This window comes from Aotus nancymaae, unplaced genomic scaffold (assembly GCF_030222135.1).
Source record: "Aotus nancymaae isolate 86718 unplaced genomic scaffold, 86718_ANA_hifiasm-v0.15.2.pri h1tg000043l, whole genome shotgun sequence".
NCBI classification, from domain to species: domain Eukaryota; kingdom Metazoa; phylum Chordata; class Mammalia; order Primates; family Aotidae; genus Aotus; species Aotus nancymaae.
In genome coordinates this window covers 16,449,509-16,475,052 of record NW_026988457.1, presented here as the reverse complement: position 1 = coordinate 16,475,052, position 25,544 = coordinate 16,449,509, and the positions used below count along the sequence as shown (strand labels likewise).

General features: G+C 53.6%; 1 protein-coding gene across 1 annotated transcript in view; it reads left to right on the top strand.

The window, feature by feature from the left end:
- The first annotated feature begins 1,680 nt into the window (after window positions 1-1,680).
- Window positions 1,681-25,544, top strand: part of LOC105707345 (rho guanine nucleotide exchange factor 11-like) — a 46,804-nt gene continuing 22,940 nt past the window's right edge. Inside the window, 15 exon segments of the mRNA XM_064361785.1 lie at window positions 1,681-1,733; window positions 1,923-2,052; window positions 8,542-8,566; window positions 8,700-8,846; window positions 9,692-9,790; window positions 13,331-13,380; window positions 14,207-14,264; window positions 15,119-15,297; window positions 16,448-16,519; window positions 20,004-20,105; window positions 21,221-21,319; window positions 22,804-22,846; window positions 24,127-24,223; window positions 24,403-24,525; window positions 25,417-25,440. Of these exon segments, the coding sequence (XP_064217855.1) occupies window positions 1,681-1,733; window positions 1,923-2,052; window positions 8,542-8,566; window positions 8,700-8,846; window positions 9,692-9,790; window positions 13,331-13,380; window positions 14,207-14,264; window positions 15,119-15,297; window positions 16,448-16,519; window positions 20,004-20,105; window positions 21,221-21,319; window positions 22,804-22,846; window positions 24,127-24,223; window positions 24,403-24,525; window positions 25,417-25,440 (1,301 nt within the window).

Sequence of the window (25,544 nt, the reverse complement as noted above, 5' to 3'; positions counted from 1 at the left end):
CTTGACAGGGGCAAATGCAGGGGCGCCTGGGTCTCTGGACAGGGATAAGTGCTGGCTGGCCTGGGTCTGGGGACAGGGGTAGGTTCCCGGGGGGCCCGGGTCTCTGGACAGGGGTACGTGCCGGGTTCCAGGGCCTCTGCACAGGGCTAGGTGCCGGGGGCCCTGGGTCTCTGGACAGGGTAGGTGCCGGGGGCCTGGGTCTCTGGACAGGGGTAGGTGCCTGGGGGCCTGGGTCTCTGGACATGGGTAGGTGCGGGGTGCTGGACAGGGGTTGGTGTTGGGGGACCTCGGCCTCTGTACAGGGGTAGGTGTTGGGGGACCTTGGTCTCTGGACAGGGGTAGGTGCGGGGTCCTGGGCTTCTGGACAGAGGCAGCTGCCGGGGGTTGGGGTCTTTCGACAGGGGCAGATGCCGAGGGGCCTAGGCCTTGGTAGGTGCCGGAGTCCAGGGCCTCTGAACAGGGGCAGGTGCCGGGGTTTAGGTCTCTGTACAGGGGCAGGTGCTGGGGGCCTGGGTCTGTGGACAGGGGAAGGTGCCGGGGGGGCTGGGTGTCTGGACAGTGGTAGGTGTCGGAGGGGCTGGGTGTCTGGATAGTGGTAGGTGCCGGGGGGCCTGGGTCTCTGGACAGGGGTAGGTGCTGGGGGGCCTGGGTCTCTGCACAGGGGTATGTGCCGGGGGGCCTGGGTCTCTGCACAGGGGTAGGTGCCAGGGGGGCCCGGGTCTCTTGACAGGTACAGGGGCCGGGGGGCCTGGGTATCCGGACAGGGGTACCCTGGCCAGGGTCCAGGGCATCTGGACATGTTCAGGTGCCGCGGGCATGGGTCTTTTCACACGGTCAGATGCGGGGGCGCCTATGTCTCTGGACAGAGGTAGGTGCCGGAGGGCCTGGGTCTCTGGACAGGGGTAGATGCCGGCGGGCCTGGGTCTCTGGACAGGTGTAGGTGCCGGGGGTCCTGAATCTCTGGACAGGGGTAGGTGCCCGGAGCCTGGGTCTCTGGACAGGGTAGGTGCCGGGGGGCCTGGGTCTGTGGACAGGGGTAGATGCCGGGGTCCAGGGCCTCTGGACAGGGCTAGGTGCCGGGGTGCCTGAGTCTCTGGACAGGGGTAGGTGCCGGGGGGCCTGGGTCTCTGGACAGGGGTAGGTGCCGGGGGTCCTCGGTCTCTGGACAGGGTAAGTGTCGTGGGCCTGAGTCTTTGGATAGGGGTAGGTGCCGGGGAGCCTGGTCCTCTGGACAGGGATAGGTGCTGGGGGGCCTGGGCCTGTGTAGGTGCCGGGGTCCAGGGCCTCTGGATAGGGGCAGGTGCCAGGGGGCCTTGGTCTCTGGACAGGGGTAGGTGCCGGGGGGCCTGGGCCTGGGTAGGCGTCGCGGTCCAGGTCCTCTGGACAGGGGCATGTGCCGGGCGGCCTGGGTCTGTGGACAGGAGTAGGTTCCGGGGCACCTGGGTCTCTGGACAGAGGCAGGTGCCGGGGGGCCTGGGTCTCTGGACAGGGGTAGGTGCCGGGGGGCCTGGGCCTGGGTAGGCGTCGCGGTCCAGGTCCTCTGGACAGGGGCATGTCCCGGGCGGCCTGGGTCTGTGGACAGGAGTAGGTTCCGGGGCACCTGGGTCTCTGGACAGGGGCAGGTGCTGGGGCCTGGGTCTCTGAACGGGGGTGGGTTCTGGGGGTATGGGTCTCTAGACGATGGTAGGTCCCGGGGGGCACCTAACCAGGCCCGAGCCCGCCAGCACCTATAGGTAGACATGTCTACTGACCAGAGACCCAGGCCCCCCGGCACCTACCCCTGTCCGGAGACCCAGGACCCCGAGACATACCCCTATCCAGAGACCCAGGACCCTGGCACCTACCCCTGTCCGGAGACCCAGGACCCTGGCACATACCCCTGTCCGGAGACCCAGGACCCTGACACCTATCCCGGTCTGCAGGCCCTGGACCCCGGCACCTACCCCTGTCCAGAGACCAGGACCCCCAGCACCTACCCCTGTCCAGAGACCCAGGACCCCTGGCACCTACCCCTGTCCAGGACCCCGCAACTACCGCTGTCCAAAGGCCCAGGTCCCCCAACACCTACCCCTGTCCAGTGGTCTAGGACCCCAATACCTATCCCTGTCCAGGACCCCGCACTTACACCTGTCCAGAGACCCAGGCACCCTGACACCTACACCCGTCCAGAGACCCGGGACCGCTGGCACCTATCCCTGTCCAGACACCCAGGCCCCCGGCACCTACCCCTGTCCAGAGGCCCTGGAACCCGGCACCTATCCCTATCCAGAGACCCAGGCCCCTCCGGCACCTACCCCTGTCCAGAAACAGACACCCGGCACCTACCCCTGTCCAGAGACCCAGGCCCCCGGCACTTACCCCATCCAAAGGCCCCACCTAACCATGTCCAGAGACCCAGGCCCCTGGCACCTACCCCCGTCCAGAGACCAAGGCCCCACGGCACCCCCCCGTTCAGAGACCCAGGCCCCCATTACCTGTCCCTTCCAGAGACCCAGGCCCCCAGCACCTGCCCCTGTCCAGAGACCCCGGCCCCCCGGAACCTGCCCCTGTCCGCACGCCCTGGAACCCGGCACCTACCCCCGTCCAGAGACACAGGACTCCTGGCACCTACTACTCTCCAGAGACTGAGACCCCGGAACCTACCCTGTCCAGAGGCCCTGGACCCCGGTACCTACCCCTGTCCAGAGACCCAGGCCCCCCAGCACCTACCCCTGTCCAGAGACCCAGGACCCCTGGCACCTACCCCTGTCCAGAGACCCAGGCCCCCGGCAGTTACCCCATCCAAAGGCCCAGGACCCCTGACACCTAACCATGTCCAGAGACCCAGGCCCCCGGCACCTACCCCCGTTTAGAGACCAAGGCCCCCCGGCACATGTCCCTCCCAGAGACCCAGGCCCCCGGCACCTACCCCTGTTCAGAGACGCCGGCCCCCTGGCACCTGCCCCTGTCCATACGCCCTGGACCCTGGCACCTACGCCCGTCCAGAGACCCAGGACCCCTGGCACCTACGACTCTCCAGAGACTGAGGCCTCGGCACCTACCCTGTCCAGAGGCCGTGGACCCCAGTACCTACCCCTGTCCAGAGACCCAGGCCCCCCAGCACCTACCCCCATTCAGAGGCCCAGGTCCCCCAACACCTGCCCCTGTCCAGAGGTCCTGGACACTGGCACCTACCCAGGCCCCCCAGCACCTACCTCTGTCTGGAGACCAAGGCCCCCTGGCACCTACCTAGGCCCAGGCCCTCTGGCACCTACCCCTGTCCAGAGACCAGGTCCCCCTGGCACCTACCCCTGTCCAGAGACCCAGGACCCTGGCACCTACCCCTGTCCAGAGACTCAGGACCCCTGGCTCCTACCCCTGTCCAGGACCCCACAACTACCCCTGTCCAGAGACCCAGGCACCCTGACACCTACCCCCGTCCAGAGACCCAGGACCCCTGGCACCTACCCCTGTCCAGACACCCACGCCCCCGGCACCTACCCCTGTCCAGAGGCCCTGGACCCCGGCACCTATCCCTATCCAGAGACCCAGGCCCCTCCGGCACCTACCCCTGTCCAGAGACCCAGACACCCGGCACCTACCCCTGTCCAGAGACCCAGGACCCCTGGCACCTAACCCTATCCAGAGACTCAGGCCCCCGAAACCTACCCTTGTCCAGAGACCCAGGCCCCCCAGCATCTACCCCTGTCCAGAGACCCAGGACCCTGGCACCTACCCCTGTCCAGAAACTCAGGACCCCTGGCACCTACCCCTGTCCAGGATCCCGCAACTACCCCTGTCCAGAGACCCAGGCACCCTGACACCTACCCCCGTCCAGAGACCCAGGACCCCTGGCACCTACCCCTGTCCATACACCCAGGCCCCCGGCACCTAACCCTATCCAGGGGCCCTGGACCCCGGCACCTATCCCTATCCAGAGACCCAGGCCCCTCCGGCACCTACCCCTGTCCAGAGAGCCAGACACCCGGCACCTATCCCTGTCCAGAGACCCAGGCCCCGGCAGTTACCCCATCCAAAGGCCCAGGAACACTGACACCTAACCATGTCCAGAGACCCAGGCCCCCGGCACCTACCCCCGTTTAGAGACCAAGGCCCCCCGGCACCTTTCCCTCCCAGAGACCCAGGCCCCCGGCACCTGCCCCTGTCCAGAGACCCCGGCCCCCCGGCACCTACCCCTGTCCATACGCCCTGGACCCTGGCACCTACCCCCGTCCAGAGACCCAGGACCCCTGGCACCTACGACTCTCCAGAGACTGAGGCCTCGGCACCTACCCTGTCCAGAGGCCCTGGACCCCGGTACCTACCCCCGTCCAGAGACCCAGGACCCCTGGCACCTACGACTCTCCAGAGACTGAGGCCTCGGCACCTACCCTGTCCAGAGGCCCTGGATTCCGGTACCTACCCCCGTCCAGAGACCCAGGCCCCCCAGCACCTACCCCCGTTCAGAGGCCAAGGTCCCCCAACACCTGCCCCTGTCCAGAGGCCCTGGACCCTGGCACCTACCCAGGCCCCCCAGCACCTACCTCTGTCTGGAGACCAAGGCCCCCTGGCACCTAACCCTGTCCAGACACCCAGGCCCCCTGTCACCTGACCCTGTCCAGAGGCCCTGGATCCTGGCACCTACCTAGGCCCAGGCCCTCTGGCACCTACCCCTGTCCAGAGACCCAGGCCCCCCCGGCACCTACCCCTGTCCAGAGACCCAGGACCCTGGCACCTACCCCTGTCCAGAGACTCAGGACCCCTGGCTCCTACCCCTGTCCAGGAGCCCGCAACTACCCCTGTCCAGAGACCCAGGCACCCTGACACCTACCCCCGTCCAGAGACCCAGGACCCCTGGCACCTACCCCTGTCCAGACACCCAGGCCTCCGGCACCTACCCCTGTCCAGAGGCCCTGGACCCCGGCACCTATCCCTATCCAGAGACCCAGGCCCCTCCGGCACCTACCCCTGTCCAGAGACCCAGACACCCGGCACCTACCCCTGTGCAGAGACCCAGGCCCCCGGCAGTTACCCCATCCAAAGGCCCAGGACCCCTGGCACCTAACCATGTCCAGAGACCCAGGCCCCCGGCACCTACCCCCGTTTAGAGACCAAGGCCCCCCGGAACGTGTCCCTTCCAGAGACCCAGGCCCCCGGCACCTGCCCCTGTCCAGAGACCCCGGCCCCCCGGCACCTGCCCCTGTCCATATGCCCTGGACCCCGGCACCTACCACCGTCCAGAAACCCGGGACTCCTGGCACCTACTACTCTCCAGAGACTGAGACCCCGGCACCTACCCTGTCCAGAGGCCCTGGGCCCCGGTACCTACCCCTGTCCAGAGACCCAGGCCGCCGAGCACCTACCCCTGTCCAGAGACCCAGGACCCCTGGCACCTACCCGTATCCAGAGACTCAGGCCCCCGAAACCTGCCCTTGTCCAGAGACCCAGGCCCCCCAGCATCTACCCCTGTCCAGAGACCCAGGACCCTGGCACCTACCCCTGTCCAGAAACTCAGGACCCCTGGCACCTACCCCTGTCCAGGACCCCGCAACTACCCCTGTCCAGAGACCCAGGCACCCTGACACCTTCCCCCGTCCAGAGACCCAGGACCCCTGGCACCTACCCCTGTCCAGACACCCAGGCCCCCGGCACCTACCCCTGTCCAGAGGCCCTGGACCACGGCACCTATCCCTATCCAGAGACCCAGGCCCCTCCGGCACCTACCCTTGTCCAGAGACCCAGACACCCAGCACCTACCCCTGTGCAGAGACCCAGGCCCCCGGCAGTTACCCCATCCAAAGGCCCAGGACCCCTGGCACCTAACCATGTCCAGAGACCCAGGCCCCCGGCACCTACCCCCGTTTAGAGACCAAGGCCCCCCGGCACGTGTCCCTTCCAGAGACCCAGGCCCCCGGCACCTGCCCCTGTCCAGAGACCCCAGCCCCCCGGCACCTGCCCCTGTCCATATGCCCTGGACCCCGGCACCTACCCCCGTCCAGAAACCTGGGACTCCTGGCACCTACTACTCTCCAGAGACTGAGACCCCGGCACCTACCCTGTCCAGAGGCCCTGGGCCCCGGTACCTACCCCTGTCCAGAGACCCAGGCCGCCGAGCACCTACCCCTGTCCAGAGACCCAGGACCCCTGGCACATACCCGTATCCAGAGACTCAGGCCCCCGAAACCTGCCCTTGTCCAGAGACCCAGGCCCCCCAGCATCTACCCCTGTCCAGAGACCCAGGACCCTGGCACCTACCCCTGTCCAGAAACTCAGGACCCCTGGCACCTACCCCTGTCCAGGACCCCACAACTACCCCTGTCCAGAGACCCAGGCACCCTGATACCTACCCCCGTCCAGAGACCCAGGACCCCTGGCACCTACCCCTGTCCAGACACCCAGGCCCCCTGGCACCTACCCCTGTCTAGAGGCCCTGGACCACGGCACCTATCCCTATCCAGAGACCCAGGTCCCTCTGGCACCTACCCCTGTCCAGAGACCCAGACACCCGGCACCTACCCCTGTGCAGAGACCCAGGCCCCCGGCAGTTACCCCATCCAAAGGCCCAGGACCCCTGGCACCTAACCATGTCCAGAGACCCAGGCCTCCGGCACCTACCCCCGTTTAGAGACCAAGGCCCCCCGGCACCTTTCCCTCCCAGAGACCCAGGCCCCCGGCACCTGCCCCTGTCCAGAGACCCCGGCCCCCTGGCACCTGCCCCTGTCCATACGCCCTGGACCCTGGCAGCTACCCCCATCCAGAGACCCAGGATCCCTGGCACCTACTACTCTCCAGAGACTGAGGCCTCGGCACCTACCCTGTCCAGAGGCCCTGGACCCCGGTACCTACCCCCGTCCAGAGACCCAGGCCCCCCAGCACCTACCCCCGTTCAAAGGCCCAGGTCCCGCAACACCTGCCCCTGTCCAGAGGCCCTGGACCCTGGCACCTACCCACGCCCCCCAGCACCTACCTCTGTCTGGAGACCAAGGCCCCCTGGCACCTAACCCTGTCCAGACACCCAGGCCCCCTGGCACCTGACCCTGTCCAGAGGCCCTGGATCCTGGCACCTACCTAGGCCCAGGCCCTCTGGCACCTACCCCTCTCCAGAGACCCAGGCCCCCCCAGCACCTACCCCTGTCCAGAGACCCAGGACCCTGGCACCTACCCCTGTCCAGAGACTCAGGACCCCTGGCTCCTACCCCTGTCCAGGACCCCACAACTACCCCTGTCCAGAGACCCAGGCACCCTGACACCTACCCCCGTCCAGAAACCCAGGACCCCTGGCACCTACCCCTGTCCAGACACCCAGGCCCCCGGCATCTACCCCTGTCCAGAGGCCCTGGACCCCGGCACCTATCCCTATCCAGAGACCCAGGCCCCTCCGGCACCTACCCCTGTCCAGAGACCCAGACACCCGGCACCTACCCCTGTCCAGAGACCCAGGCCCCCGGCAGTTACCCCATCCAAAGGCCCCGGACCCCGGCACCTAACCATGTCCAGAGACCCAGGCCCCCGGCACCTACCCCCGTTTAGAGACCAAGGCCCCCCGGCACGTGTCCCTTCCAGAGACCCAGGCCCCCGGCACCTGCCCCTGTCCAGAGACCCCGGCCCCCTGGCACCTGCCCCTGTCCATACACCCTGGACCCTGGCAGCTACCCCCATCCAGAGACCCAGGACCCCTGGCACCTACTGCTCTCCAGAGACTGAGGCCCTGGCACCTACCCTGTCCAGAGGCCCTGGACCCCGGTACCTACCCCCGTCCAGAGACCCAGGACCCCTCGCACCTACGACTCTCCAGAGACTGAGGCCTCGGCACCTACCCTGTCCAGAGGCCCTGGACCCCGGTACCTACCCTTGTCCAGAGACCCAGGCCCCCCAGCATCTACACCTGTCCAGAGACCCAGGACCCTGGCACCTACCCCTGTCCAGAAACTCAGGACCCCTGGCACCTACCCCTGTCCAGAGACCCAGGCACCCTGACACCTACCCCCGTCCAGAGACCCAGGACCCCTGGCACCTACCCCTGTCCAGACACCCAGACCCCCGGCACCTACCCCTGTCCAGAGGCCCTGGACCCCGGCACCTATCCCTATCCAGAGACCCAGGCCCCTCCGGCACCTACCCCTGTCCAGAGACCCAGATACCCGGCACCTACCCCTGTGCAGAGACCCAGGCCCCCGGCAGTTACCCCATCCAAAGGCCCAGGACCCCTGGCACCTTACCATGTCCAGAGACCCAGGCCCCCGGCACCTACCCCCGTTTAGAGACCAAGGCTCCCCGGCACCTGTCCCTTCCAGAGACCCAGGCCCCCGGCACCTGCCCCTGTCCAGAGACCCCGGCCCCGTGGCACCTGCCCCTGTCCATACGCCCTGGACCCTGGCAGCTACCCCCATCCAGAGACCCAGGACTCCTGGCACCTACTACTCTCCAGAGACTGAGGCCCTGGCACCTACCCTGTCCAGAGGCCCTGGACCCCGGTACCTACCCCTGTCCAGAGACCCAGGCCCCCCGGCACCTACCCCTGTCCAGAGACCCAGGCCCCCTGGCACCTGCCCCTGTCCACAGGCTCTGGACCCTAGCACCTACCCAGGTACAGGCCCCCCAGCACCTACCTTTATCCAGAGACCCAGGCTCCCCGACACCTAGCCCTATCCAGAGGCCATGTACCCCGGCATCTACCCCTGTCCACAAACCCTGCCCCCCCCGCACCTACCCCTGTCCAGAGACCCAGGCACCTGGCACCTACCCCTGTCCAGAGACCCAGGCCCCCGGCACCTACCAATGTCCAGAGAATCAGGACCCCTGGCGACTCCCCCGTCCAGAGACCCAGGATCCCGGCAGCTATACCTGTCCAGGGACCCAGGCCCCCGGTACCTACCCCTGTCCAGAGACCCAGACCCCCCGACACCTGCCCCTGTCCAGAGACCCAGGCCCCCTGGCACCTGCCCCTGTCCTGACACCCTGGACCCCGGCACATACCCAGGCCAGGGCACCCCTTCTTTGCCCCTTCTTTGACCAGTCTCACCCAGACACACCAAAAGGCACAGACATGTACGTGAGAGACAAGCATTTTAGCACCTCAGAGAAGTGTAGTTTCTTTTTTTTTTTTGAGACGGAGTTTTCCTCTTGTTACCCAGGCTGGAGTGCAGTGGCGCGATCTCGGCTGAACACAACCTCCGCCTCCTGGGTTCAGGCAATTCTCCTGTCTCAGCCTCCTGAGTAGGTGGGATTACAGGCACGTGCCACCATGCCCAGCTAATTTTTTGTATTTTTAGTAGAGACGGGGTTTCACTATGTTCACCAGGACATTCTCGATCTCTTGACCTCGTGATCCACCCGCCTAAGCCTCCCAAAGTGCTGGGATTACAGGCATGAGCTATCGCGCCCGGCAAGTGTAGTTTCTTATTTGGAATACAAAGTATACAAGTTTTGCCAACCACCGTAAGAGGCATGTTTACAGGTAGTTTCTATAGGTAGACATGTCTACCTAGTTTCTACAGGTAGTTTCTTATTTGGAATACAAAGTATACAGGTTTTGCCAACCACCGAGGGAGGCATGCGGTAGTATTCACACAGGAATAGTCTAGGGACTTTGGTTAGTGTGAAAAGGCTTCTTGAAGAAGACACGTAGTGGGGCTTCCCTGAGTTGGTCTTCGCATGTGTACACTAACCTTCCAAAGACACTGTATACTCAACCTTTCTCTCCACCTTCTAGGTCTTGTTCAACGCTGTGTCATTATCCGAAAGGACCAGCATGGCTTTGGCTTTGCAGTCAGTGGGTATCGAAGTTTTCTGGTGCAATCTGTGCGGCCTGGTAAGTGCTGCATCCGTCCTGCCCGCAGTGGACAGTTCTTACAAAGCCACCATGTATGTGACAGTGCCACTGTACTTGGAGAACTTGTGCGTTCCTGTGGGGCAGGAATGAATTATTCTAGAACTGGCTCTCCATGGGTGCCTGGGGAAGCCTCTTCAATGCAAAGCCCCCGGCCAGAGTTCTAGAGATTGCACCTCAAGCTTGCTTCCCTGGTTGGGAAGGGAAAAACCAGCAAAGTAGCTGTCTGGTCATCATCAGGCAGATGTCTGATTGCCGTCAAAGGGGGATCCTCATACTAGGTCACAAGATTCTGTGGCAGAATCCAAGGTCCCCTTTCTTCATATTTACCTCCACACTACCTGGCTAAGTACACAGATGGTCATTTTCTACAGAGGTTTATAACCTGAGACAGGTGCAATAGTCCAAATGATTACAGAGCACATTTGCTGATACAATTAACATTAAATAATAAATTACCAACAGATAAATGATATGTGCTGGACATGGTATCGGGGGAAACGGTGTTTGGAAGTTTGAGTAGTTTGCGATTTGAGGTGTAGTCATTTTCCTTGTGATCGTTGGGGAAGCCCTCTTTTAAAAAAAAGGATTTCAGAAGTAGTTTGAAAGACGGAAATGAAAAGCAAATCGGCAGAATAGGAATTTGGTGGGAAGGGAGTAAAGAGTGAGTGGGCATCATAGCCAAATCCATCAAGTTACCAATTGTGTATAGAAGGGGTGCGAACAGTCAAAACTCTAGCATGTGCCAGCTAGTGGAAACATTGTTAGTGGTCCAGGCTGAGGAGGATAGTCAGAAAGATGGTGGGTGCGGAAGATTCCCTAAAAGGTAGAGAAGTGTGCCTAAAAGGAGTGAACTTCAGTGCAGTAAGTAGCGTTGGGCTGGTGCCAGGGAGCATCCTAGGCTTTGCTTAGATGAGAGCACAGGGAAAGGATTGGGAGCAGGTTTCCCCTTAGAGATGTTGCAGAGGAGGAGGGAAAATGTACTTGCATTGATTCTGGAGGAAGATTTGGGCTATGTTCACAGGAAAGGTGAAAAAAGAATTCCAAATTTGTGACCAGAATGAGATCTGTGGATCATATAAGGATATAAATAAGCATGGCTTCTTATGTTTGGGAGATTTGTTTTGCGTATCCTGAGGTAAAGCTCTAAAAAGATAGTTTTATTCTTTGCTTTTCTCATTTCTCAGGGTTCCTGGACTGGGGTGAGACAGAGTTAGTAGAACTGCCGATACCTTGTACTTCTCCTCTGCAGCCTATCTGGTGCAGAAAATACGGGATCCCCTCCAGGGAAGTGTAGGTTCAGCTCTCCTTTACCTTCTTCCTTCTCTTAGGCTGAGCAGAGTCAGACCCAGAGAGGAAAGAAGGAAAAGATGGCTTACAAGGAGAATGTGAGTTTGAGAGACTGTGTGTGTGTGTGTGTGTGTGTGTGTGTACATGCATGCATGTGTGCATGTGTGTGTTGGGGAGGAGAGTAGAAGAGACTTCATTCATTTGGATTGGCCTTGAAGTCACAAGAATAACAAAGCAGTAGTTATCTTTTCCAGATATATATTAGGTTTCTTTAATTCACTGTTTCTGAAAGTATAGTCTGCGTTCTGCCTGAATCAGAATCACCTACGCCCAAGATGATTGAAATCCTTTTTCTTGGGGCTGACCTTGGAAGCACTGAATTGCTTTCTGGCAAGAGGTCCATGAAACACACTTTTAAAAATTCCTGCAGTGATTCTCATGCTTGCTGAAGTCTGAGAACTTCTGCTCAAGTTCCTTTACTCTGAAGAGTTTAGTTGCTTTTTTTTAATCACTAAGTTATTAGAAGTCACCTCACATGTTTCATACATTCAGGCAAGACGGCTCTGTTCTCTTCAACATTAGTTTCTAAATGAATGTCTAAGCAGGAATTCCAAGCTATTTGCAAGTGTTCTTCCATAAATAGCACACTTTAGATGAGGGTAGTCTTGAGTCCCAGTATTGAAAAGCCAAATTGGAATGCAGTCATCACTGTATTTTTCTTTTCAGAGTAGAAACATTTAGATGGGCTTTGTGGGAGTTTTATTTTGATCAGAGGAATGCAACTTATAGACTTAATGATCACGCTGGGAAAATGTACAATATGTAGTTTTTATGCTTCTCATTAACTTGTTTTGGCTTTAATGCTTTTTGCGCTTCCTGGATGTAAATTAAATTAGGACTAAGTCATTTAAAACTATCTTGTGAGGCTGGGCATGGTGACACACACCTGTAATCCCAGGTCTTTGGGAGGCCGAGACGGGATGATTGCTTGAGCTCAGAAATCCAAGACCAGCCTGGGCAATACGGTGAAAATATTTGTCTCTACAAAAAATACAAAAATTAGTCAGGTGGGGTGGCACATGCCTGTAGTCCCAGCTACTTCAGAGGCCAAGGTGGGAGGATCGCTTGAACCCAAGAGGTCAGGGGTGTGTGAGCCAAACTCACACCACTGCACTCCAGCCTTGGTAACAGAGTGAGGAGACAGTATCTCAAAAACAAACAAACAAACAAACCATATTGTGATCAAAACCACTGTAGCCTCCAGTCAGATGACAAGTTGAAAAGGTGAAGAGCATGAGCACCTCAGTCAGTCACCATCAGAAGCTCTTAATTTGGTTTATTTTAAAGGGAGAAACTGGGCTGAGTATGGAGGCTCACGCCTGCAATTCCAGCATTTTGGGAAGCCAAGGCAGGAGGATCACTTGAGCACAGGAGTTCAAGACCAGCGTGGGCAACATAGTGAGACCTCATCTCTACAAAAAAAAAATTTTTTTTTTAATTAACCAGGCATGGTGGCACACACCTGTAGTCCCATAGCTATTTGGGAGGTTGAGTTGGGAGGATCGCTTGAGAAGACTAAGTCTGCAGTGAGCTGAGATCATGCTTCCGCACTCCAGCTTGGGCTACGGGGCAAGACTCTGTCTGTTAAAAAAAAAAAAAAAAAAAAAAAAAGGAAGGGAAAAACTGTAAACGGCTTTAGAAAGGTTTTTTTAAAAGAAAAGTTATTATCATTTTTAATGATGTGAACCCCCAGAATATTTTACAAAACCTCTCAGGACTTAGGAAAGTCTTGTTTTAAGCCTTTTCTCCATATTTCCCTTATTAATTATTTTAACAATTCTGTTTCATACAGGAAACTCATTTTTCCCCCTGGATAATAAAAAATAACTCGATTTGACCTTAGAACATATCCAGATACATTAGAATGAAGCACACGTGCTCTTCCCAGAGCCTGGCCCTGCCTGCCTCCTGCCTTGGCCTGCTATCAGAAGTCTAGCACCTTATCTAGTTGGAAGGAAGAGCAGGAGATGGGACCTTACATAGTCCACTCTAGCTTAAAAGTAGTTGTGTCTCTAAAGTGGAATAGGAAGTGCACCCAGCATTGGAGGTACTTAACACAGAGAAATAGGAGGAAATTTCAGAGAAGAGGTGATCTGACAGGGACCTTGGTGTAGCTTCAGTGGCCTCTGGGAGAGGTTGTTGGGCTCTGCTGACCAGGCCTTCTCCTTACAGGAGGTGCAGCCATGAAGGCCGGTGTGAAAGAGGGCGACCGGATCATCAAAGTGAGTGACCCCAACATGCACTCCCACTCCCAGCTGTGGAGGCAGATGTGCAGGGCACCCCTGGCCTTGCCCCTCCTGCACACTTCCATCTTGATACCAACTGCCAGGCAGCCACTGAGTTAGGGGTGGTCCATGCGAGGGAGCACGGTGGTATAGTGTGAGAGAGAGAGCAAGGAGGAAGATAGCTGTGGCCCTTCTTGACTCTGAAGCAACCAAGCTTTGAGAACAAGTTTTATTATTCTCATTTCATAACTGACCAAAATAAGATCAACTTATTTTGGTAGTAACTCGTGGAAGGACCCAAGACTTTGATTGTCAGGTTGATATTCTTTCCTCCATATAATGCCAACCTGGGGTCCTTGCCCATGCTGAACTACTATAACCTGCCCTGGTTGTTCAGGCCTTTCTTCGACAGAATGGTGTTCAGAACCAGCCTGGGCAGCATAGTGGGGAAGCATTGAGGAAATCCAGATGCAGAGACTGCTTAGTCCTCTGTGAGGAGGAAGCACACTGGGGCAGTGGACATTCACATGTGTGTGAGACAAATGGTCGGAAAAGTGTATACCAAAACTAAGTGAATGAATGAACAAATTAAGGAATGAAGACGCAGGTCTTATCCCTGAAAACCTACAGGCTCGCTGGAGAGACAGAACAAATAGCAGATATGAACAGACACACATTCATAGTGTGACTTGAGTAAACAAGTGAGCAGAGGAGGCTAAAGAGCACTGGAAAATGGCTTCCTGAAGAAGTGGTGTTTTGAACTTACAGAAGGATGCCCTAGCTGTTCATCACCATTACTCAAAATTGTTTGTCCCTCCAACAGGTCAGCGGCACCATGGTGACCAATAGCTCACACCTGGAAGTGGTAAAGCTGATCAAATGTGAGTTGGAGAGAGGTGACAGCTAACGTAGGGGAGCAGATGGGCTGGGAGGGAGGAAAGGGCAGGCCTGCCATCCCAGGAGGTTTCCTTTGTAGATGTGTGAGTCAGCTGAAGTCACGTCTTCAATCTTAACATTTAGCGATCCACTTAAATGGCCACAATTCCCTATTATTTCAAGTGGAGACACTACTAGGCTGTCATGAGACGTCTTATGTTTACCCACACCCGTCTTTGCCTCTCCTGTTTAGACCACATCCTACTGAGACCAGGTCTCCCTCAAATACCTTCCAATTCCCTCTCCCATTCATGGACATTCATACTCATTTGTTTTCTAGTTGTCAGGGAAAAGCAACTATAATCTGTTTGTAGCCAGGAAGGCTCAACCAGTTGAGTCTGTCCAAATATTCAAATAGAAGCAACAAATGTTGAAGAAAGAATTTAAGAATGTCGGAAGTTTGGGGAGGGCAGAGGGCTGGAATCTGAGTGCCTGGTCTGTGCCATGTGGGCAATATGCCCAGAGTGTGACACTGGCTACTCACTTTAGTGAGATAAAGGGGGAAACAAGGGGCTGCTGAGGCGGCCCGTGGGGTGTGTTCCCAGATATTTATGAGTGGAGTTCTAGTTAAGGTCTGTGCGTGAAGGAAGGGCAGGACGTGGTACTTGGGTCCATGCAGGGCATGAAGGCAGGGATTAAAGAACAGGTGGGGCATTAAAAGTGAGGAGAACTTAACCTACAGGATTATAAGCTTAATGACAGGACAAGGGAGAACAGTCCCCCTGACCCCCCCCCACCACCGTACGTGGACTGTGTGTCCAGAACAGCACTCCTGGAGCAAGTCTCTGTCTCCCTCTAGCTGGTGCCTCTGTCAAACTCACCCTCCTGGGCTCTTCACCTTCATCCGTGGGCATCCCTGGACTTCAGCAGAACCCATTCCCAGCAGGAGCTCCCCGAATCACCCCAGCGATCCCCCCACTGCCACCTCCTCCACCTCTACCACCTCCACAATGCATCACAGGACCCAGACCTCTGCAGGTAATGATCCTTCCGGTTCTCTTTCCTCACCCTAATGTCCTGTTGAAGAGCTCCGCATTGGGGAGGAAAGCAGGTTAAATCCATTGGGGCTGTGGTAAGCAGAGCAAGTCAAAAGGCATATGGAAGACGATTGAAAGAGTTCAACAAAAACCAGGGCTGCACAGTAACAGTTGTTCCCTGCCTCAGTGTCCTCCTTCCATGGAAATGCATATTGGTTTTATCACACAGCAACATTGGGTGTTTACTAAATGTGTGGAAGACTCTAAGGGCACTCTCCAAAAGTACTCCTCATCGGAGAGAGAGTGCACACTTCTGGCAGGGACTGAATGTATCTGTTCAAGACCGTTGCCAGCCAGTGTTAACCAGGGTATGGTATAAAGTCAAGGTGTAGGGGAAAGGCTTCCTAGAGAAAAGCCTGCTTCAAGGTGCAAAATACAGAGCCCACTCAGTAGAGGGAGGGATCAGAAAAGGACAAAAACAAGTAGAGGCCAGTGCAGTGGCTCACGCCTGTAATCCCAGCACTTTGGGAGGCCAAGGTGGGAGGATCATTTGGGCTTAGGAGTTTGAGACCAGCCTGGGCAACATGGCAAAACCCTGTGTCTACCAAAAATACAAAAAATTAGCCAGGCATGATGGCATGCACCTGCGGTCCCAGGTACTCAGGAGGCTGAGGTAGGAGGGTTGTTTGAGCCAGAAGGCAGAGGTTGCCGTGAGCCATGATTGTGCCACTGCACTCTAGCCTGGGTGACAGAGGGAGACCCCATCTCAAAGAAACAGAACAAATAAGTAGAAAGGGAGCTCTAGAAGCAAGGAAGGAACACCTATGTGAAGAGTTGAAAGAGGACAAGATGCAGACAGGTAGAGGGAACAGGATTTTTCAGTTGGAATGAAGACTAAACCCACAAGTCTTGGGAGACTTTAGGGAGCAACTTGATGCCAAAGGTGATTACAGCCAAGGTTTCTAGAAGTTCAGGAATAAACTCAAAATAAGATGTGTGTTTACTGCATTCCAGCAAGGTACTGAATAAAACATACTTATGATTCAGGCTCTACTCTCGTAGCTTTCCTTGCCCAAGAATCAGCAGATAGAAGAGAGGTAAGCTATTGAGTTCATCCCTAACTCTTATACTGCCATATTTTCCATCTCTAGGGTCCTGAAGATCAAAAACATGCCACCCAGATCCTCAGAAATATGCTGAGACAGGAAGAAAAAGAATTACAGGTAAGGCCACTGCCAACGGTAGACTGGCCATTGCCTGAGTGAAATAATACTTTCTCAGAGCAGCCTGCCAGCGTGCACAACTTCATTTACAGGCAATATCCCATCGCAGTAAAACCTCAAAAAATGAAACTTCCGGCCCACTAAAGAGTGACCATTGGCCGGTAGAATTTATTAAAGCAGAACTTCACCAGTAGAATGAATAGGATTCTCCATGTGTAATAGGTTAGGATAGTGAATATGTAGACCAGAAAAAAAGGTCAATGGAGTTTATCTGGGACATTTCCAAGGAAAGGAAGGGAAAGAGAGAAGAAAAGAAGGGTCAGGTGAGTCCTGAGCCAGCCTGATAGAGGTGGGGAGCACTTGGATGAAGGATGAAGAGAGTTTTCAGGCCTAGAAGTGATGTGCACAGAGAACAGTAAGTAGATTAATTTGCTGGAGTAGAATAACCAGATTCCTATTACAGCCATACATGTAAGTGCCGCCATATACAGAACATGGTTGGCCAGGCGTGGTGGCTCACACCTGTAATCCAGCACTTTAGGAGGCTGAGGTGGGCGAATCGTGAGATCAAGAGATCAAGACCATCCTGGCCAACATGGTGAAACCCCGCATCTACTAAAAATACAAAAATTAGCCGGTCGTGGTGGTGCGCGCCTGTAGGCCCAGCTACTTGGGAGGCTGAGGCAGGAGAATCATTTGAACCCAGGAGGTGGAGGTTTTAGGGAGCCAAGGTTGCACCACTGCACTCCACCCTGGCAACAGAGTGAGACTCCGTCTCAAAAAAAAAAAAAATTGTTTTATTTTCTAGACTATATAGAAATGAAAAAGATTCTGGTTCTTCTCCTCAACATGTTTAAAATCTAATGGAGGTAATTTAAATTACAGCAGGAGGGAGAGTGGGAGGAACAAAGAGCTTACAATAAGAGAACAAAGGAGAGCACAATTAAGTAATAATGGGAAATATGGGGAAGGGCTTTGCAGAGTGGATAATATTTCAGCTGGGCCTTGAAGAGCAGTACTTGAGTAGGCAAAAGAGATGGGGGAGGGAATGCTAGTGAAAAGACAGCATAGGTCAAAGACACAAACATGTAAAAATACATGTATTTATTTCACAAGCACTGAGTTCTTGCTGTATGCTAGGTACTGAGTGCATGTTGGGGCAGTAGGTGGGAGTAATGTCAGGGGTGGGCGTTGGAATGGTTACAAAGATAAACAAGAAGTAAACCTCTCCTTTAATGAGTTAGTGATTCCATAGGATATGGATGAATGAATATATACTATATTATGATAAGTGCTGATATTTATATATTGGCAAATGTCAGGGTAATCAGGCCAGTATGGTACTGGTTCAAGGACAGACCTATAGATCAATGGAATAGAATTCAGATTCTGGAAATTAACCCATACATCTGTGGTCAACTGATTTTCAACACAGGTGCCAAGACAATTCAATGGAGAAAAAATAGTCTTGAACAAATGAGGCAGGGACAAATGGATATCCACATACAGTTAATGAACTTGGACCCTTACCTCACACGGTAAACAAAATTTAACTCAAAATGGACAAAGACTTAAATATAAAAGCCAAAAGTATTTTTAAAAACTATAAAACTCTTAGAAAAAATTTTCGATAGCAGTAAATCTTCATGACTTTGGATTGGGCAGTGGTTTCTTAGATGGACACCAAAAGCTAACCGAAAAAAAAAAAAAAAAAAGATTAGTTGGATTTCATCAAAATGTAAAACTTTTGGGTGTCAAAGGATGCTATTAAGAAAGTAAAGGTGGGCTGGGCGCAGTGGCTCAAGCCTGTAATCCCAGCACTTTGGGAGGCCGAGGCGGGTGGATCACGAGGTCAAGAGATCGAGACCGTCCTGATCAACATGGTGAAACCCTCGTCTCTAGTAATACAAAAAATTAGCTGGGCATGGTGGCGCATGCCTGTAATCCCAGCTACTCAGGAGGCTGAGGCAGGAGAATTGCCTGAACCCAGGAGGTGGAGGTTGCGGTGCGCCGAGATCACGCCATTGCACTCCAGCCTGGGTAACGAGCGAAACTCCGTCTAAAAAAAAAAATAAAGAAAAGAAAAAAAAAAACCTCAGCTTTCCTAGGACCTTTACTGATCAGCAACCCCCTGCCCTCAAGGGCACTTCCATGGAGCCCTAAGGTTCTGCAAAACCTGATTTGAAAGGCCCTACTCTCAGGGGCAGAGCTAGATCCAGGAGAGACTTCAGGAAGACGGGTTTTGACTCAATGCACACAGCTTGCAAAGAAGCTGGGCTGTGTGGCAATGGAGTGGACTGACTTGAGAGCCAGAGAATTGTCCTGTTGTTTTTCAGACACTGTCAACGGTGTCTAGTAACAGTAGCATCTAACAATGTTCAGATGTCGTTAGACATCTAAATATTCGACATTCTACCTATATACATTATATTATAATATTATATTATATATATATAGTATATATATATACACTATATATGTTATTTTCAACCTTATACCTAAGTATAAGGTTACTTAATATTTTTCTTTAAGCCAACTCAGTTCTTTAAACTTAAATTCATCTTAAGGAAATCTGTCATTACCTGAAATGAAAACCAACATCACACACTATAAATGCAGAGAAAATGTAACACTAAATATAAGTTTAGAACCAAGTTTGTTAAATTCTACCTAGAAATATATAGAGCAGTGTAGAAGAAAGCTGCCATTTATATTAAAAAGAGGAAAAGGAGCCTCTTTCTTTAGACCACTCTGAATGTTTAGAAACTGATGGTTATTGCCACTGAGGAGGGGAATTAGCTGGCTTGAGGGTGAAGTGGATGGAAGACTTTTTATTTTATATTTACTCCTTTGTGTCCTTTCAATTTAAAACTACATGATGTAGAAAATTACTAAAAAAAAAAATAGAGACAAAATTTAAAACAAGCTGAAAAATAAACTCTAGCTCAATTCTATTGCTTGCCAAAGGCTTTAATGAAGCTTGAGGCCAATTCTGCCTTGGTTAAGGTATTACTGCTATGCAGGCACCAGGCCGAATTTTTTTCTGGGTTAATCAAAAGGATGGAATGAGAACTGAAAAGAAACTAACTTTCTTACAATATGAGCCAATGTTATTTAATGCCTGTCCACCTCACCTAAGATCATTTTGACCCTCAACAAAAATCATCTCACTTAAAATCATCTTGAGTTCTACTTCACACACTGGAAAACATTGGTGTCAGGAGTTATATAGGTTGTATTTTCAAACTGTGGGTTGTCAACAACGAGGTAACGGTTTCCTAGTTTTCTCCTTTTATCATTTTTTGTGTGTGTCATACAAGATGCTCTTGACTAGAAGCAGTTTGACTAGCACCAGCTGTGAAGGGAACTTGGGGCAGGGAGCCGTTCTCATGAACCCAGGAAGGGGGATCACATGGGAGCTAAGCTGGAACCAGCTGTGCTGCTGTGCCCTGCCTCCCATCACACTCATCCTTCTGCCTTTCAGAGTGACATCATATTCCAGGATCTGGAGAAACTGAAGTCTCGGCCAGCTCACCTGGGGGTTTTTCTATGTTACGTCTTCTCTGAGGCGGACCCCAGTCCACTGGTAAGTCAGAAGCATCCGTCTTGATTGAGTGCCTGCTGTGCTGAACAGAGAGAACCTCTAGCCTCTGTTTCTGCTCCCTAACTGTTACAAGTCAGATCCATGGGCACAGCGGGCTCTTCAAGGACAGAGACAAAATAGCCAAGAAGATGTAACCTATGCAGAAGGAACTTTTCACTGTATGACACAGCTAACTCACTACATCAGTTGCCTAGAGGGGAGTAAGAGGGCAAGGCCAGGAAAACTCATTCTTGATCAGTTCAGAACGTCTTCTTGGAGAAGTTGTTGTTCCTAGAGTTTTTTAAATGAAGGTAGATAGAGACTGACTAGGGAGTTGAGACAGTTGCCCTGCGAAAAAACTTGCAGATGGCAAGGCTGAAAGGGTCTTCCGTGCGAAGATGATGACGGGGGAATGTGAGCGCATGGAACCAAAGTGTCTGGGGACAGTGCTCAGAGCCAGCAGCCTTCCCAGTTTCTTCCTTCTGCTCAGCTGCTTAGAAAGGAAAGGGAGATGGAGGAGAGGGGTTGGGGCTGTAGCCTTCAGAATAAACTTCTCACCTGGGGCATGGGCTGCTGTTTTGTCTTTCTGGGGATACCATCAGAAGCCAGAATGAACAGCCATCCACGGTTATTCACTGAACACCTGTGTGCAAGTCCAGGTGCTGGTGACTCAGAAGCATTCCTGAATAAGACAGGGCACACCACAGAGAGAATTAAAACATGACCCCTTAGGAAACAAGATGTAAACAAGCACAAGATGCAAGTGAAATACACGTGTGGAGAGGATGCGGAGTTGAGGCGTGATCAGTGTTGAAGATGTGCCCGTGGGAAGGGGGTGGGGATTACTTTACCACGGGTTTTGAAATGGTCTGACCCCAGCTTTCTCAACCTCGGCACTCTTTTGAGCTGGAGAATTCTTTGTTGTGGTAGACTGTCCTGCGGCTTTAAGGAAATAGAGCAGTGTCGCCGGGCTGTACCCACTAGATGCCGGTAGCACCATACTCGCCCAGTAGTTGTGACAATTAAAAATGTCTCCAGAGGCGGCCAAATGTTCCCTAGAGGGCAAAATTCCTGCTGGGGGAAAACCACTGCTCTAACCCAGTTGTCTCTCCTCCTAGCTTTTTTACCTGTGTGCAGAAGTTTATCAGCAGACAAACCCCAAGGAGTCCCGAAGCTTGGGGAAAGACATCTGGAGTATTTTCCTGGAGAAAAATGCGGTGAGGATTATAATTTTATTATATTCTTTGAACTACCCAGAGGCAGAGGAAAATTAAGCAAAACATTCAGACCAAATGGAGACACGTTCTTAAAGAGAAATCTAGGCCGAGAGATTAGTATCCCTGGATTCTGTTCCAGCGCCACTCTCAAAAAATCTCGCTGTACCTCGTTTTCCACATAGAATACACATTGTGTCTCTCTGGAATGTTTGGAGGAAGAGATTGTACCAGATTCTCTTTACCCTCCCCTGATTCAGCACCCTGGTTCCCCCCAGCCGTCCCTGCCTTGCCCATCTCTGGGCTGAAGAAACAGAGGTCTAGAGACATCAGATGATCTAGATCAGTGAGGCAAGAGAAGAATCCTGGCTTCTGAAGCTCAGTCCGACTTGCTATTACTACCCGAAGGCAGGAGTCAGAGGTGGGAGGCCTCTGAGTGTCTGGCATAGGCAGCACCCTGTGCACTGGTGCAGAGTTCCCAGGGGTGTGTCAGGGATCCCACGGGCAAGAGCACTTCTGCCTGCAGAGGGCAACTGCCATCCCAGAGTTTCTAATCTGATCAACTAAACTAATTCCAAGGTGACTTTATTCTTCTGGCAGTAAGCTAGTAGGGTTAATGAGGTTGGGGAAAATTGGTTTTTCTTAAGAGTTTTGGCCCAGCGCGGTGGCTCAGGCCTGTAATGCCAGCACTTTGGGAGGCCGAGGTGGGTGGATCACAAGATCAGAAGATCGAGACCATCCTGGCTAACATGGTAAAACCCCGTCTCTACTAAAAATACAAAAGAATTAGCTGGGCATGGTGGCAAGTGCCTGTAGTCCCAGCTACTCAGGAGGCTGAGGCAGGAGAATCTCTTGAACCTGGGAAGTGGAGATTGCAGTGAGCTGAGATTGCACCACTGTACTCCAGCCTGGACAAAAGAGTGAGACTCTGTCTCAGAAAAAAAAAAAAAAAAAAGAGTTTTATATTTGCCCCCTTAAATGGGTCTTGAGTAGGAAGGTTAGAGCTGCTGGTTGTTCTCTGTTGGCTGTTTGGAGCCGCTCCAGTACCCAGGTTTCAACGACTTGTGTAGCAAAAGCCAGACACCATACTAACTGCAAGGCTGGGTGACACAAGGCTAGCTTTCCCTTGGGACTTGGAGGGAGGAAAAGTTCACTACATAGCCTAATGAAGGCTTTTCCCTTGCTGCTAAGTCAGCACAGGTCCACTTTTTGGACAACATGCCATTCCATGTACTCTAATGGCCTGGAAATAAGAGTGGAAAAAACTGCGTGTGCCGCTCTCAGAATATAGTCCCAGCTCTGTAGCCTCAGACTCCGTTTCCCAAAAACCCTAGCCTAGAATTCAGGTGTGCAGTTGGAGAGTAATGAGAATGATGGTGGGCAGATGTAGGCAAAAAGGCATGTGGCCAAGCCCTTCTCACCCCACACACTGTTCATCTCTCGAGTGTGCAGACCTGACCATTCTGCTCCACGCTTCTGTTTTTTAGCCTCTGAGAGTGAAGATCCCTGAGACGTTACAGGCTTTAATTGGTAAGTTGGCTCAATTGTTGGTTAGTCTGTGCTTGGTGCCTTTCTTCTCCTGAGCTCTCAGGAGGCTCCAGTGGACAGAAGGGACATAGTCGCTATCCTTGGGCAACCGTCCTCTAATAGGGGAAAGGACCCATAGGACAGTTGCTCCAGAGCACTGCACTGTAGCTAACGGACAGGTGCAAATGGGACAGACCCTGCCTAGGCGCTCACTCTGCCGTGGGGAGCTTGTCATGGGAAGACAGTGGACTTGGAGTTAGGAGACCTAGGTTCATGTCTGCCATCCTTCCACATGACCTCTCTGGGCCTCCGCTGGCTTATCTGTACAAAGAGGAAATCAGACTTGATCAGGGATTCCTAAGCCAGGTGTTGATTATCAAGAATCCCTTGGGGAACAAAAAATAGAGAAACTAGGGCCTCACTCCATCCTCCTGCAGAGCTGGAATCTCTAGGGTGGTTTTTCTTGTTGTTTTTTTTTGGCGGGGGGGGGGGGTATTTTTGTTCCTTAACTTATGAAAGTTAAGGAACTGACAGCAGCTAGTCCAGAGTGAGGACCCAGCAGGCTAGATGGTGCCGGGCTCCCTTTTCCTTCTGATCATGAGAAGAAGAATTAAGCAGAGGCAGTCTAAGGTGATGTCAGCCTGAGAAGCTAATCACTAGCAGCTTTTTAGAGGACAGGAATTAGAAGCTGCATTTAGAAAGAGATGATTTGTGGGCACATGTGACAGGGAGGAGAGCTTATGGACCCAGGCAGAGGGTGAACAGAGCTTGCTCAAATGCAGAGTGAGAGTGAAGCGCATCTCCCAGGAACTTAGCCTAGCCTGGGTGGGGATGGATGCAGGAATTAGAGGAGAGACATCTTTCGGTTAATACTGGGGAGCTCAGGTTTCATGGGATGTGAAGTGCTTGCCTTTTTTAGCCTTGTGAGTTGCTTCTGGGGCAGTAGAGGGGAGCAAGCCTCTCAGAGGTCTGCACTTGGATGTCAGACTGGCACTTAGACACATCTGATGAGAGGGGCTTTAATACTTCTCTCAATGGAGCACAGAACATCCAGAAAATATTTTTGTCCTTGCCGTGGACTTTGTATATCAGGATTCCAGTCCTGAATTCAGGAATGATCTGAGAGGTCCAGGCCTCCTCTTCCTTTAGGCTAACAGGGCAGATAGCCAGCTCTTCCTCCCAGTGTCACAGCGAGCTGAAATGCCTTGAGCTGCTCAGCAGAAGTGACCTTCGCCCACCCCCAGCACCCCACCCACTGTGCCTTCTCTGGTCTCCCACTACAGACTTGTGCCTGCGGAACAGCAAGGACGCCCGCGACGTTCTCTGTGAAGCTCAAGAGGCAGCCGTGCCTGAGATCCAGGAGCAGATCCATGACTACAGGTTGGCCCAGGAGCTGCCCTCCCACCACTCTCCTCTCACCTCCACCACTTGGCCCTTGCTCCTTCCCTCTGGGGCCTGCATGTGTCTCTTGTTATGTGTGTTTGCCTCACTCTTTCTGGGTGTCCATCTATTGAGCATTTGTGTATAGTTCTTTCTTTCCCTGTGTTTCTCTGGCTTAGAACGAAGCACACTCTGGGCCTGGGCAGCCTGTATGGTGAAAACGACCTGCTGGACCTGGATGGGGACCCTCTCCGAGAGCGCCAAGTGGCTGAGAAGCAGCTGGCTGCCCTTGGAGATATTTTGTGAGTCTTCAGCTTCCTCCCTCCCCACTGAATGTGCCAAGCAGGTTGACATATTTTGTGGATCTGTTCTTTCAGTCTCTCACCTTCTTCCACTTCTTGCCTGATTCTCCTGCCCCTGGAAGACGGCGAGTCATGCCCTCCTGCTGCATTGGTCAGGCTGAGGGCTGCAGGTGTCAAGGGTGTGGCAGAGCTCAGAGCTCCTGATAGTCATTTGGTGGTTATGACAGACCACGGACCCCACGAATGTGATGAGCTTTCTGCTTCCCCTGCTGGCCCTCTTCCTGACCTCTCTCCCTTCCTGCCTCTAAGATCTTACCTGTCACAGTGAGTGAGGCCAGTGCTATGTGTGCCCAGTGGATACAGTTCCTTCAGGAGGCAGCTAGAACTGGCTTAGGAGAAATTGAACCATCTTTTACTCCTCCACGTCAGAAACCTGAACTAGGCGCTTCTGGCACAGCTGCTTTTGTTATGCATTCCTGGCCCCATTTTCTAAAGCATCATAGGCTCCTGTGATGCAAGCTCCAGTATCGCAGACTTTGTGGGGACACTTCAAGCTTAGAAGCAAGTTTTTGCCTAATACTGCTTCTCACTAAGTAGTTATGTGGCCTTGGTTAAGCCATTCCATACAAGTCAGATCCATGGGCACAGTCGGGCACTTCAAGGACAGAGTCAAAATAGCAAAGAGGATGACATGTATGCTGTCTCTGCTAAGGCTGATATTTCAACTCGGCAAATATCGTGGAGTTCCTCCTGTGTACCAAACACTTGCGCACTTTTCCCCCACTAACCCTCCTTTCATCTAGAAGCAATCTTACCCTCCTCCTAGTGTCTGACCAGGTGACCAGCCTGTGTCTTTGCAGCCTGAGTCATCTGTTCTTTCTTTCATTCCAGGTCCGAGTATGAGGAAGACAGGAGGTAAGAAAGTCTATGACATGCATCTGCAGCTTTCAAAGTGGAAGGAGTGGGATTGAGCTACTGTGCTTTCCATTCCTGCCAATAACAGGGCAGTCCCTAGTGTT